General features: G+C 40.3%; 1 protein-coding gene across 2 annotated transcripts; it reads right to left on the reverse strand.

Annotated features, from left to right (window-relative positions):
* Positions 1 to 612: 612 nt before the first annotated feature.
* Positions 613 to 15,002, reverse strand: LOC121682273 (UDP-glucuronosyltransferase 2B17-like). Of its 2 annotated transcripts, none has more exons than XM_042062350.1 (2): positions 14,922 to 15,002; positions 613 to 2,721 (listed from the first exon to the last, which is right to left on the reverse strand). In XM_042062350.1, the coding sequence occupies exon 2, from the start codon at positions 2,707 to 2,709 to the stop codon at positions 1,120 to 1,122; it is 1,590 nt and encodes a 529-aa protein (XP_041918284.1). In that variant the 5' UTR covers positions 2,710 to 2,721; positions 14,922 to 15,002; the 3' UTR covers positions 613 to 1,119. The 2 variants fall into 2 exon arrangements, with proteins under 2 accessions (XP_041918284.1, XP_041918285.1); XM_042062351.1 differs by lacking the exon at positions 14,922 to 15,002 and adding an exon at positions 14,800 to 14,843.
* Positions 15,003 to 15,549: the final 547 nt, after the last annotated feature.

The raw sequence follows: 15,549 nt of genomic DNA on the forward strand, positions 1-15,549 counted from the left end.
CTGTCATTGCCTGAAGTTTTTGCTTGAAGCTTCATACTAGAGAAAATTCTTTTGTGAAAAAATCCAATAGAAAAGAAAGACAACAATATTTGCATCTTTTAACTGAATTTTGAGGCTCAATTCTGTGAGCATATTGCATTTCATTATTTGTATTTTGCTGTCATTCGAGAACAAAACTGAAACTTGCCATCGAGACAAATGTCAAAACATTCTCTTTTTGCACCAATAAGTGAGTGTTTTATGGCTGTGGATGAAGGCGATACAGCAGTATGTGTGCTCCATTGTGTCAGAATCTGGTCATCTGATTGGAGTGTGTTGCATCCCCCAGCTCTAGTCACCTGCCGAGAATGGTGCAACAGACTTCTGATCATATTACATTTTAAAACAAAGGTGGTGCAGCCACCTCCTCCCTTTTTAATCCTGGTCCTCAGAGGCCAGTGAGAGGTAATCTGCCCCTTGTCCATGGTGGCAATACATGATAATGTCCATACCGCAAAAGCTAAACATTTACCTAATTTATCAACTGGAGATAAGTTGATAACTAGCTGTATTATAAGGCATACTGGGACAAAGGTACCCTTAACATGTGTAATATATTTGTAATACATACCCTAGAGTGGACAATTTTATTTATTCATGTTGCAGAAATTCTCCTCAACATACAAATGGGGTGGATTAAAGTCCATTCAACAACTGATACAAAAGACTAATGAAGTCATGGAAAATAAATGGCAAAATGCACAGTTTAAATCCCCCTGATGTTCTGTATGTGCCATTCAATTGAATGTGCAAATAACACTTAAGTCACAAGAGCACTGGAGTTACAAGAGAAGTAAGAGGATATACATGACTTCACTTCCTCTAAAGCACAACACAATCTCACAATTTAGACACTATCACACAATCTCACAAGATCACCTCCTCTGTGAAAGCACAAAGTATCATTCTGATTTCACTCCATGCTATTTCAGTGCATGATTATAGCTTAATGTCAAGAGTGAAATTAATACAAAATTTAGAAATAATCTTTGTAAGTGCAGATACAGTATATAATTGTTCTACATGGTATTCAACATAATCAGAAAACTCCTCTATTATGTTTTTTGCATCAGTAAGTTGTTATTCTAGTTTTGACTTTTGTTTACAACAAACCTTGGTGCACAGAAACTTAATTCCAAAAACAAAACTAGCCATGAAAGTGGCCAAGACAGCAAGTAAGAATACAACCACATCCACAGAGTGGTAGGAGTACCAGGGCATCTTGTAGGACTCTGTGCGCAGGTGAGCAGCACCTTTGTTCCTCATAACAAACTCAATCCAGAAGAGGGCTCGGTCCAGGGGCTGCATTGGCTGGTCTCTGTGCAGCCTGGAGAGCCTCTGCATGTTCTCCCTGTAGAATGGCTCATGGAGCACCTCCTGCAAAGCCTGGAGGAACGTGTCTCTGTTGACTGAGAAAATGTCCATAACCTTTGCTGCTCCTTTAGCTCGCATCCTTGAAAGATTGTCAGGTTGATCAAACATCAGTGGAACACCAAGGATTGGGACACCATGATAAATAGCCTCCTGAACACCATTGGTTCCGCCATGGGCAACAAATGCTCTGGTCTTTGAATGGCCAAGTAGGTCATTTTGGGGCAGCCACTCGACCAGCAGGGTGTTGTTACCCAGGGTCGATGGTTTTTCTCCAGTGTACCTCATGATGACTTTCTGTGGTAGCTGGGCGAAAGCTGCAGCCATTTCCTCCACTACACGTCTCGGAAGTTCACTGACTAACGTTCCCAAAGACATGATGACAACTCCATGTTCTCCAGAGCTCTGGACAAAGTCCTCCAGGTCCTGAGGAAGCGGCTTTGCTGGCTTACACTGGAACCCACCCATGTAAACAACATTGGGCATAGTGGGGCGTGGGAACTCAAACACAAAATCGACCCGCATCAGCCAAATATCAGCTCCCTGTATCAACTGAAAATAGTCTACATCGGGACCAAAATATTTGTTAGTAAAGGTAGCCCACAGTGGCCGGGTGAGGAACTGGGCCTGAAATTCATAAAAGGCGAAGAAGAACACATTTGAGACCCTTTCGAGAAAGGTCATTTTGTCTGCGAGCTCAAACATAGGCATGGGAACATAGGACAGTGGCGACGGAGCTATGGCAAAGTGCCCCTCGCCGTGAACAGTCCATCGGACATTAAAGACCAAGGGCACGTTCAGGTAATGAGCTATGATCCCCCCAGACGCTCCTACTGGGTCTGCCAGAACCAAGTCATACTTTGCGTCCCTGAGGGACTGCATAAGCTTGTGGTCATCTAGCAGTTTAGCCAGCATGTTGATCTCCATCTGAGTCATCACTGGACCCAGTTTCATGAGCTCCCACTCTACCTGTAAGCGCTTCCAGCTTGACTCGCCGTCGGCTTGGATCTGAATTATTCGAGAAATTAACATCTTCAGAAAGTCCTCATCAAACCCCCCTGCCACGTCTTCGACAGTGATTGAATTGTAGTGTGGTGAGGATTCTTTGATGTACCAGCTACCGGAGGACCTGAACACAGTGACGGTGTGTCCCCTGGAATAGAGTTCTTTGATCAAAATATTCATGTTGATCCAATGGCTGCCATCGATAGGAAACACCAGAACTTTCCCACCATACACGCCACACACTGAGAGAGCTAGTGTCATGATAAATACTGTGGGAAGCATCTGTGATTTCATTTTTAAAAACACCTAGGATACACAAACAAACAGAAAGGTCAGGTGTGTGTAAGCCCATGATGTTTGGATTTCCAAAAGCAGTAGTATACCAATGAACAATTTAAAGGTTTCACAGCGCTAAGCTTTACCTCAGAAATGGCTTCTAGTGTTAAACTCCAATTTCACAACACACAAGAACATGATCCAGTGGTTAACAAAACATCACAATAGCATTTAAGAGTCATTGCATGAGAAAACCAGACAGAGGTCGGAAGATGGGGGTCGGCCAAATCGGCTCATACTTTGTATGTGTGATGTGGAACTATGAACAGCTATATTATTAAAACCCTCCAGCTATTTTTTGTTATTGAGTTCTGGGGAGATCCTCTGGGGAGACCCTCGAAAATCAGGCAATTTATGGCTGACAATTACTGAAATTGCAATTTATCATTCTGATAAAGATATGAACATAACTTTTATATTTCCATAGAGCCTGGGTTCCCTAGTTTTACAGACCAAAAGTTGAAGATGAAGCATTGATATTAAGAGGGTGTACTAGGGGGTTATCAGAACCACTGAAAGCAGAAAGAGAGTAGAATGTACTACGAGGCTTGATGTATACTGTGATGGTGAGAAAGATAATTTTGCTGTAGCCAAAGCAGAGGGAGATGTTGATAAGCAGGAGTTTGCTTCAACTTGACACCATTCCATTTCTGGAGAATGAAACCAGTAAATAACTTTTTGTATATTTGACGCCCAATAATAATTCCTTAAATTGGGAAGTGCTAGGCCGCCTTGGCTCTTGGGTCTCTCTAGAAACTCCTTCCGGATTCTAGAGTTTTACCATCTCACAGAAAAGAAAAGATTAACTTATTCAAAGACTGAAAAAAATATTTGGACAAAAATACTGGGAGACACTGAAACAAATACACTGCCAGTTCCTACAAGGGCAGGGACATCCCTCTCCATTTTCAAAAAACTCCTGAACATCTCCTCTCATAGCACCACTTACAACAAGTCTTGCTTATGCTAGCACTTACTTGCCGTCTTGAACTGACACTCAACTGTTTAAAAACAGCACTCACTGATGCACTTTACTGTACTCCGTTTTTAAATTGTCCTAAAATTGTTGAGAGAATTGCTTTAAAACTTAACTGTTACCATGTTGTTAGTCGCTTTAGTTAAAAATGCCTCAGCCAAATGTACAGTAATGTAATGTAAATACAAAAATCTAGGTAAAACGTTCATTTGTATACAATTAACTCTACCTGTGAGAGATAAGTATAGGGCTGACCATCTCTGAAGATCTGATTCTAGTTTTCTCATGAGGGGTTTGAAATTCTCTTCATAAAGATCAGAGTTACGGGTGACCTGTATGCCTAAGTATTTAAAGCCAGACTTGGAAATGCGGAAAGGGAGTGCAGTATCTGAAATCTGAAGAGCTGAATTATTGATTGGAAAGCATTCACTTTTGGACATGTTCAATTTGTAGCCAAATACATGTAACATTTCCACAACATTAGGGACACATGACACTGGATCTATAGAGCAATAAATCGTCAGCATATAGAGAAATTCTATGTTCAACTCCCATCCTGTGATATCCATGTACAGTATAGCGTGTGATGTTCTCAACTTAATTGACAGGGGTTCTATAGCTAATGCAAACAAAAGTGGGCTGAGGGGACATCCCTGTCGGGTACCCCTTGACAGAGGGAAAAGTTGGGAAGCTAATTTGTTAGTTATTACTGATGCTTTTGGGGAAGTATATAGCAGGCGGACATAAGAGATAAAATTAGAACCAAAGCCAAATCTTTCTAATACGGCAAACAGATAACCCCACTCGATTCTGTCAAATGCCTTCTCCGCATCCAGGGAGACAACCACTTCTGGAATCCCCCTGAGAGTGCACAACATTCAACAGTTTACGAATATTTGTGAAAGAGTGGCGGTCCTTCATAAATCCAGTTTGGTCCATTGAAATTATTTGGGGCATTACAGTATCTAATCTTGAGGCAAGGATCTTAGCTAATATCATTACATCTGTTTTTAGAAGTGAAATTGGCCGATATGACCCACACCAGGTCCTTACCAGGTTTCAATAGAAGTGAAATAGATGTCTATGTTAGGCTCTGTGGTAGACTCAATAAATGGTTAAACATTTCAAGGAGAATGGGAGCTAGCTGAGATGAGAACTTTTTGTAAAATTCCACAGGATAGCCGTCTGGCCCTGGGGATTTACCACTTTGCATTTTCTGGATAGAATCATAAATCTTTTGTAGTTGCAAAGGTTTGTCCAATTCAGTCTTAACATCCACATCAATCTTAGGGATATCTAAATTGTTTAAAAACTGTAACATGTTTGATGTATCATGTGGAAATTCAGATGTATACAAGTCTGAGTAAAATGCTTTAAAAGTATTGTTTATTTCAACTGGATCTATTGTTAACTGTGAAGCACTGAGAATCTGTGGGATCATACGAGACGCTGATCTGCATTTCAGCTGGTAAGCTAACAAGCGACCTGCTTTGTCTCCATGCTCATAGTAGTGCCCACTTGACCACAGGAGGTGTCTCTCAGTTTTTTGCGTCGTAAATAAATCATACTGAGTTTTCAGAGTGATTCTGTCTTTATATAGTTCTGGAGTTGGAGCTGTGGAATACTGGCGGTCTATGTTTCTTATAGAGTTAATAAGTTCTTGCTCCCTCTGTTTTCTTGCCTTATTACGTGATATGGAGTATGACAAAATTTCTCCCCTAATAACAACTTTCAGTGTCTCCCATAAAGTAGATGGTGATATTACGTCTGATCTGTTGAATAACAAAAACTCATCAATTGCTTTAGATATGAATTCACAGAACTGTTTGTCTGCCAATAGGGCTGTGTTCAGTCTCCAGGTATTGCACTGCATTAGATTTTGAGAGAAAACAAGATCAAGAATCACTGATGGTCTGATTCCACTATGGCAGTGTACACTACTTTCTTTACAGCAGGAAGGAGTATTTTGTCAATAAAAAAATAATCTATTCTACTGTATGTATGATGAACGTGTGAAAAGAAAGAGAATTCTTTTCTGTGTGGATAGAAAAACCTCCATGGGTCAACACAGCCAGTCTGATCCATGAAATCACAAAGAGCTTGGGACATTTTGGAACGTGTTAAAGTTTTAGGATTGGAGCGATATATAGTTGGGTCAGTCACAGTATTCAGATCACCAGCAAGAATGAGCCTATTAGAATTTAGATTTGGAATCAGGGAGGTGAGTTTGTTAATGAAGCCAACATCATCCCAGTTAGGGGAATATACACTTATAAGTACGACTGGGATGTTAAAGAGGGAACCTGTCACTATTATAAACCGTCCTTGAGGATCAGAGATAGTTTTTGAAGGCGTAAACAATATCTTTTTATGGATTAATATTGCCGCTCCCCGTGCCTTAGCGTTAAAGGCAGAGTGGAAGATCTGTCCAACCCAATTTTTCCTGAGCCTAACTTGATCTGCTATGGTCAAGTGAGTTTCTTGTAAAAATGCTAGTTCCACATTTAATTTTTTCAAGCGGGAAAATATTCGTGACCTCTTACTCGGCCCATTCATGCCCTTAACATTCCAGCTTATGAATCGGGTGGATGGCGCGCCTAATTCTGCCCTACTATAGCTTGTGCTATCAGCCATGCGCCGCTAAAGGAGGGGAATGGGGTGGAGTGTAGCTACACCCCATAGCAGAAAGGTAAATGTTTGTCAACAACTCCTCCAAAATAATAATCAAACAAAATTAACAAAACAAAAAACCCTTTGGCAGTATAAAAAACCCGTTTTAACATAGAATACATAAAAATGGATATGTGGTATAATTATGGTATAATTAAACACATCCCAACATTAAACATAACACACAAATCTCCAATGTCTGCCTCCTGAACATTGGCAAACCGCTGGCCCCCCTCTAAATCTTGAATCTTCCGGAGGTGCATTATTTCTTAACTAAGCTGTTAACCTATGGGAGAGCCTTTGGCCATCTAAAAGTTAAACTTGAAGCTATTTTAAAATAATCAATATTGCTGTCTAACATTCACAATTCACATTAACTCAAATTAGATCTGTGAGAGCAGTTTTCTAAATCCTCGATGCGATCCAGAAGCTGTGTATTTTGTGTTTGCAAAGATTTGATAGCTGCGTCTGCTGCGAATAACTTTTTGAAATTCTCCTCTGCTAGGGATTCCGTTGCAGTCAAGCGGGTTTGAAAGTTATCTACAGTCTCTTTGACAGCGTTCATAGAAGTTTGCAAAGGGCCAACAGATTCCTGAATGAGGATGGAAATATCATCTCTTAAACTGGCACGTTGCTTTGACAGTTCTTCCACCAACTGGTCCATGGAGATTCCATCGCCATTCCTAGGAGCATTCGTTAGCAGGGGAGGCCATGGTGTTCCGCATTGTTGGTGCAGCTGAGGTCGACTGTTTGTGTCTAGAGGTGCTCATTATATGTTCGTGGCTAATTTAAGACGGTATAACAGTAGTTTTATTATAGTTCTACGGTGTTAAAAACACTTTAAAGGAAATTATAGGCAAGTTAGGCCAGAGCTCGTCTCTCTTGCTTCCTACTGCAGCATGGCCCAAACTGGAAGTCCGTGTTTAAAGCTTTTTAAAAGTTCTGGGATGAAAGATTTCACCCCAGGGATTTAAAAAAAAAAAATCTGGCTGCTAAACACACCATTTTAACGCAATTTGGGTGGGATAGAAATACCTTTACAGAGCAAGCAGCTCTGGCCATATCGGCTCTGGCTCACATGACGGATTTGCTTACACAACTGTTTGGTTGTCCCAAACTTTGAGACGATCCATACTCTACGCCAGGGGTTTTGGGCCACACACAAAAAACTATATAATCTATATATATATATATATATATATATATAACGTTTTGTATAATTTAAATTACTTTACTTTACATTACTTTACTTTAAATTACTTTATAATTTAAAAAGTAATTTAGTCATAGAAAAACAATTTCTTAAGAAATACTGTTAATTTGATACTGTTTAATTTATTTATAAATGGTGCACTGTCACTTTAAGACTTCTTTGCCAGCTCCACTCAAATAATAGCCTATAGGCTAGTGACAATGGCCCCACATTTTTGAGATACCCCTACCGGAGGTAGAACTAAACGCAACAGTGTTTTTCCTTATCTCTAAGGTCTCCAATATATGAAATGGATTCTTAGCTAAAAATATTTTACTGCTAATATTGTTAAATTAACAGATATTGTTATACACCCCAAAACCAAAAAAGGACTAAAATATAGCCTGTCCGTATGGGAGTTAAGGCATATAAACTAGTGCAGATCAATCATGAAACTTGGCATGTTTATAGTCAGGAAGTTGCTTTACCTACTAGAAAAGACTGGATGTGAATATCTTGATGTATGGAATGAATAGACATGTAAACATACACCTAAAATAAGCGGACATGCAAAAAATGAATATCTATGCAGAATGTTTTCATTTACTTTGTAGCTGCTTTACCAGGGATTATCATAGAAACACATATGATGGCTTATGGGAAAGGTGGAGTTGTACTGAATCCAACAATACCAAATATGTAAATACTGTATAGTATGACAAGTTAGGGTGTTCTGTCACTCAATGTATGAGGTGTCCAAAATGAAAGAAAACAGAACACTAGCAAAATACAGTCTCAAGTCCAAATCACATTATCAGTGGTGAGAAGAATGTTGATAAATTCATTGTTACTGCAAGGCAAGTGCTGATCTATATTTAAGCAATATAGCACGAGTGAGAGTGGGGTTGGTCATGGATATTCCCACGGGTGTTGTTCGGCCGTAGCCACGAGGCCGGAGGCCGAGTGGCGCAGGCAACAACAGCCGTGGGAATATCCATGACCAATCCCACGATCACGAGTGCTATATTGCTTTTATACAACAATTCTACCACAAATTAAATAATCTGAAAACACTCCATTATTGTTTAAAAATCCACATCGTTCTTACACATCAAAAAATAGTTCCCTTTTCAATAGACAGCGTCTTGGTTGCTAGGTAACCAACATTCCAGACCCCTCGTTACGGGTCTGTGTTTTTTTTTCTTTGTGGTCTTCTTGAAAGAAATGTGGAAATCACATTCATATCTAGGTTTGCTGCATGCATGTTACAAGGACACTGGGCCATGTCATGTAAGGGACATGGTACTGCAAAAAAACGGAAACATAATCTACATTGCAGAACCACTCAACTTTATTAATGTATAGTGAATAAATGTTACACTACTGTGCACAGCCTGATGTGACGATGCTAGCACGTTAGCAGCGGTTAGCTAATTATGCTAACGTTATCTACAAGTCTCCTCCAAGTGACAATCATATTACACACAATGCTGGCAATGCTGAGAACAATTAGCATCCTCGTTTATCTTACTTACATTGAGTTGACTGTGTGGCTTAATCCACAGATGTGGTGAAGCACTGTTTCGTTATGGTTTGCTAAGGAGTAACCCATTGCTTGAAATAGTGGAGAGCTGGGTGTCAAATCTTCACATTGTGTCGCGGAGTGATTTATTATTAGCTGTGCTGAGTCTGAGTTGAAATGTCCAGGGATATTCCAACTCATGGAACGTCTCTCGGCCAATCAGAAACAAATAAATAGTTCCATAGAACCCAATTGTTGTATAATTACATTTAATAATGATACATTTCATATGAAACACAGATCCAATTGAATCAGGTTAACACTGGAATGGAACACCTTTATTAAAATATTTACATTCACTTGAATTTTGTTTTGGTCATTACTGAATAATGGAAAATAATATTGTTAGCTTTTGTCTGTCGAGACCAGCAGTGGACAGTAGAGCCTACACTGCTTACTTCACCCCTAAGTAGCTAAACAGTTAGTTGTAGAAACTACTTTCCCTAGCTAAGAAAGTACTTAGGCCTCTGACTAATGTTGCATGTGTAATTCAACTTTGCATTTCAATGATTTGCATTTCAATGAAAATTCTGAAATTTTTCCTTTTCACTAGTCTCTTGAATTATAAGGCCTTTTCACACAGAGATTACGCTAAATTTGCGGGAAGAGGAGACGTCTTTTTGCCGAAACGTGTGTTTGAAAATGAGGTGAAAATTTGCCGGCCTGCTGATCTGTTCACATGATGCGGCCTTTTGGGGAGCCAGGAGGCAGGATCAGCTAGCAAATTAAAATGTGATGTGCAATAGGGGGCGTGTAGAGTGATAGTCGTAGGCCTTATTATGCGTGGGCCTTCAGATGTAGCAGGTATGCGATTTCCAAAACCATGGTGGGAGAACAGACTGCACTTTGGTTAGCTTGCATTTGTAGTACCCTACAAATGCAAGTGAAGTTGCTTTGTTGTTGCTTATGACCCATTCACACTGGTGCCGGAACGAAAAAACTCGGCAAAATGTCTAGGCGGCATGGTAAATTTGGCGAGACACTTTGTCCCGCCGTTCCGCCTCGGTCTATGTGAAAGGGACAGTCGTTCCGCGATTCTGGTACATAAAATCGCGGCGATTTTGGCAGTGTGAAAAGGCCTAATGAAAATGTCTTACAGACATTGGATCCAAAGCTTGTGGGAAACATTTTGAAAAGGGCAAGAAAAAAGATCCCTATGTCCAAAACCCCACAGTAGAAGGCCTCCAACGCATACTTACCCTTGCTCAGCAGAGAGAGAGATGGTGATGTCCATAAAACTCTGGCTCCATATACAGATGATATTTTCTCCAAAATCAAAGTTTCATATCATGTATCATGTATAGCGAACTACTGCAGTAAGACAAAAATCAGTGAGCAGCAGCAAGTTGCAAATGTTGAGAGTGAGAGCACATCTGCACCAAGAAGGCTGAGTAGGGCTGATACAACATAATTTCAAATGCGGAGAGATTGTTTCATTTGTGGGAAGGCCAGCTCTAAACCAGAACCTCTGACAGCAATTTCAACTGGAACAGACGCAAGAACCAGAGACAAGGTCCTTCGGGCAGCTTCTGAAAGGCTTGATGAAGATGTACATCTTCGAATTCTTTCATGCCCAGATCTTTTTGCATGATACCAAATACCATAAAATGCCTTGCACACTACATCTCTAAATGAAATATAGCAGAAGCCATAGAAAATAATGAAAAAAGCAGACCAATGTCTATAACAAAGCTTTTATTAAGCTCACTGAAGACATTGATAAAACAGTATTGTCCAAAGGTATGAAATTGAGGACTCAACTCCTTGACTGATAGCTATGAGAACATACTAAAGACCATTGCTGAGCAAGAAGGTGTGTCAACACAAGAAATATAGATCAAGGACAGTGGTGTCTACATCCCAACTGTTCTCACTTGAGTTGCTGAACATGGAATTGTTGATGCAGCCATCGACAACTTTTACCAAAATGAAGACACCCTGGATGGGAAGTGTACAACCCATGCTTTGACGTCTGTTGTGTTCCGAAGAGGCCAAGTCTCCACAGCAGATAAATGCCTAGCACAGGTTCCCTCAGGTTCAGAGGTCCCTCACCACCTTAAACACGATTGATATGAATGGATGGAGATAAACTTTACAGGTACATTTTGTTCATTCTTTTACGCTTCACATCCAAGGTGTCTTCATTTTGGTCAAAGTTGCTGATGGCTGCATCACAAATTCCATGTTCAGCAACTCCAGTGGGGCCAGTTGGGATGTAGACACCACTCTCTGTCCTTGATATCTGGTCTGCTGCAACAGATGTGAGAAGTGCCTAACTTCTGTATAGGAAACACAGTGTCCCATTGCACTGAGCTCATTGATGACTGTCTTACTACCAAACTCATGATGTATCAAAATGGGAAGTCCCAGTGTGATTGGCGTATGGATGTGACAGCTCTGTTCAATGAGATCATGACAAATTAACACACAGATTCTCCTTTGAAGCTGGGTCATCACCACGTTTGGTAATTTCTGTGGGCATGTTAATCAACACACCAGTTCACAAAGTCATACAGAATGTTGGGTACATACTTGCTGCATTGGAAACATAATCGACAGTCACTGCTGACATATTACTCACTGTCATGCTCTACCTGATCCATGCTTTTCCTCAATATGTCTGCAGCCCTGTGTAATATTTGGATTTCGGAAAGACTCTGACTTGTCTGTGGAAGCGTAGTCTCAGTCTACTGTTATTTCTGTGAGTTTAGCAGCTTCCCTCAGTGCACAATATGGTCATACTATCTGAGCAGATCAGATCTGACTGTCTTGGACGTGGAACAAATGCAAGCCTGTCTTTGTAATGCTGTATCAGCTTTTCCTTTAGTTTCCAGGATCTATATTTCTTGTGTTGAACTATAGACACACCTTCTTGCTCAGCAATGGTCATTAGTATGTTGTCATAGCTATCAGTCAAAGAATTGAGATCTCACTTTTATATCTTTGGACAATACTGTTTTATCAATGTCTTCAGTGAGCTTAATAAACGCTTTGTTATAGACATTGGTCTGCTTTTTAGAGATGTAGTGTGCAAGGCACATTTTATGGTATTTGGCATCATATGCAAAGAGATCTGGGCATGAAAGAATTTGAATGGACATCTTCATCAAGCCTTTCAGAAGCTGCTCGAAGGACCTTGTCTCTGGTACTGGGGACAGCCGTGGCCGAATAGGGGTTCGGGCTTGTAACCGAAGAGTTACCGGTTCGATCCCCGACCCAGAAGGGAAAAAGGCGGGGGAAGTGGTTGAGCACTGCTCTCCCATGCCCACATCCATGGTGCCCTTGAGCAAGGCACCTAACCCCTCACTGCTCCCCGAGCGCCACTGTAATAAGGCAGCTCACTGCTCCAGGTTAGTGTGTGCTTCACCTAATTGTGTTCACTGTGTGCTCTGTGTGTTTACTAATTCACGGATGGGATAAATGCAGAGACCAAATTCCTTGTATACGCAAGTATACTTGGCCTATAATTTACATTGCCCCTGTACCAGTCAAAATGGCTGTCAGAGGTTCTGATCTAGAGCTAGCCTTCCCACAAATGAAACAATCTCTCAGTATTTGAAACTCTCAGTATTTGATACTCAGCCTTCTTGGTGCAGATGTGCTCTCACTCTCAACATTTGCAACTTGCTGCTGCTCACTGATTTTTGTCTTACTGCAGTAGTTCACTCTACATGATACATGATATGCAACATGATATGCAACTTTGATTTTGGAAGAAATATCATCTGTATATGGAGCCAGAGTTTTATGGACATCACAATCTCTCTCTCTGCTGAGCAAGGGTAAGTATGCATTGGAGGCCTTCTACTGTGGGGTTTTGGACATAGGGATCTTTTTTCTTGCCCTTTTCAAAATGTTTCCCACAAATGATACAAAGCTTTGGATCCAATGCCTGTAAGACATTCTCCATAATTCAAAAGTGAAAAGGAAAAATGATATACATTTCAGAATTTTCATCAAAATGCAAATCAAGTTGAATTACACATGAAACATTGGTCAGAGGGCTAAGTACTTTCTTAGCTAGGGAAAGTAGTTTCTAAAACTAACTGTTTAGCTACTTAGGAGTGAAGTAAGCAGTGTAGGCTCTACTGTCCACTGCTGGTCTGGACAGACAAAAGCTAACAATATTATTTTCCATTATTCAGTAATGACTTGACCAAAACAAAATTCAAGTGAATGTAAATATTTTAATAAAGGTGTTCCATTCCAATGTTAACCTGATTCAATTGGATCTGTGTTTCATATTAATTGTTTAATACTGGGACATATGAAATGTATCATTATTAAATGTAAATATAAAGCAGCACTTACATTATGTAACTTACCTTGCAGTAACAATGAATGTCAACATTCTCCTCACCACTGATAATGTGATTTGGACTTGGAGACTGTATTTTGCCAGTGTTCCGTTTTCTTTCATTATAAATATAGTAATATAGTATGACCTGATTCGTCATACTATATTTACATATCTGGTATTGGATTCAGTACAACCCCATCTTTCCCATAAGCCATCATATGTGTTGCTATGATAATCCCTGGTAAAGCAGCTACAAAGTAAATGAAAACATTCTGCATAGATATATAAATTTTTTGCATGTCCGCTTATTTTAGGTGTATGTTTACATGTCTATTCATTCCATACATCAAGATATTCACATCAAGATATTCACATCCAGTCTTTTCTAGTAGGTAAAGCAACTTCCTGACTATAAACACGCCAAGTTTCAAAGCTCTCAGAGCTTGTGTGATTGATCTGCACTAGTTTATATGCCTTAACTCCAATACGGACAGGCTATATTTTAATTCTTTTTTGGTTTTGGGGTGTATAACAATATCTGTTAATTTAACAATCTTAGCAGTAAAATATTTTTAGCTAAGAATCCATTTCATATATGGGAGACCTTAGAGATGAGGAAAAACATTGTTGGGTTTAGTTCTACCTCCGGTAGGGGTATCTCAAAAACTAAACTTTCTGACCATTTGTCACTAGTATAGCTAGTGCTGTGCCTATGGCTGTGCCCTCTCACTGTTTATAAATGGTCAGTAGTGGGAACTACTGTTGCCATTGCGATTTCCTTTTAAAAGTTTCTTATAAGGAGATATCAATCAACAATGACAAGCCAGCTGGAACCTGAAGCGCTCTCTCCCTCTAGTGCACGCTCAAATGCGTTCCCAATTAAATGGAGTAGCATAACTTAGTTAGATCTGCTGAAATGGAGATACTATCGATGTAGCTGTTTTGACATTGACATTGTAAACGTTCTTAAGAAGAGCGTAAAGCAGTTTGCCTAAAGTTAACCACAACGTCGTCTATCACTGGAAAAAAATAGCAAGCGGCCTATGATAACCTAATTAAATGCTCGGCAGGCCGGATTAAAGTGCGTGGCGGGATAAGATGTATAAATGTTGAGATGTGCATTCTCTTTGCCCTAAACATAGGCTATTTGTGCGCGAAGCATGTTTCAATCAAGACAGTACAAGCTATTTTTATCGTTGTAATATTGAATGATTTCATGTCAAAGCATTTAAAAATTATATGCACAGTGCGTGGATTACGGCTGGCGACGCCACTGCAGACACACACTCACATACAGTACATTGTTATATTTACCCTGATGTACCAACCTTCTCTAGCACTTGGTCACTTCCATGTTATGTTTGCAGAGATATAGCCTAACATAAATTACCGAACATCCTTTCCCAATTAAATCATATTAAGGCATATGGTTCATATACAAAATAGTTACCTCAGCAATGCTGTCGATGCCTCCGGCTGTACTACACTCTGAGGAAATGTTAACTCTCTCACTCTACACTCAGCTATACACTCCTTTATGAATTGAAGTACAAAGGTTAGCTGAGCTGATTGCACCTGAAAGGACAAAACTGTGAACTTAGACACAGTGTCCCACAACCTCTTTTTTGCCCCTGGAAGAAACTACATAGCACTCAAAAGACAGAGAAAATGGAAAAGAAAGAACATCTCCAAACAAGGCACTCAATGGGGTGCAAGTTTGGCGGCGATTTTTTTCATTTTTGGGCCGGTCGAGGAAAAAAATCGACATTTGTCACGTCAGTCTAACTTCTCTTAAAGTAGGCTACACGTTCCGCATTCTGTGCATGGCACCGTTGCCTCTGCATGGGTTGTAGCCTACCATACCGTGTGAGGGAGTTCTCCCCTCCCAAAAAGAGTTGGTTGGGTCCATATAGCCCGTCTTTTCCAAAAACTTTTCTCAGATACGGATAGCCGGGCCGGCCCTACAGTAGCCATAAGCGTCAGGAAGGATGGATGGTAGAAAGAGGCCAGGAGGGACTGAAACGGCCAGGTAGATGCTGCTAAATGTGCCAAGCTTCTAGATTAGGCCTACAGACAAA

The sequence above is a fragment of the Alosa sapidissima genome, chromosome 14 (genome assembly GCF_018492685.1).
Source record: "Alosa sapidissima isolate fAloSap1 chromosome 14, fAloSap1.pri, whole genome shotgun sequence".
In the NCBI taxonomy this organism is placed as follows: Eukaryota; Metazoa; Chordata; class Actinopteri; order Clupeiformes; family Clupeidae; genus Alosa; species Alosa sapidissima.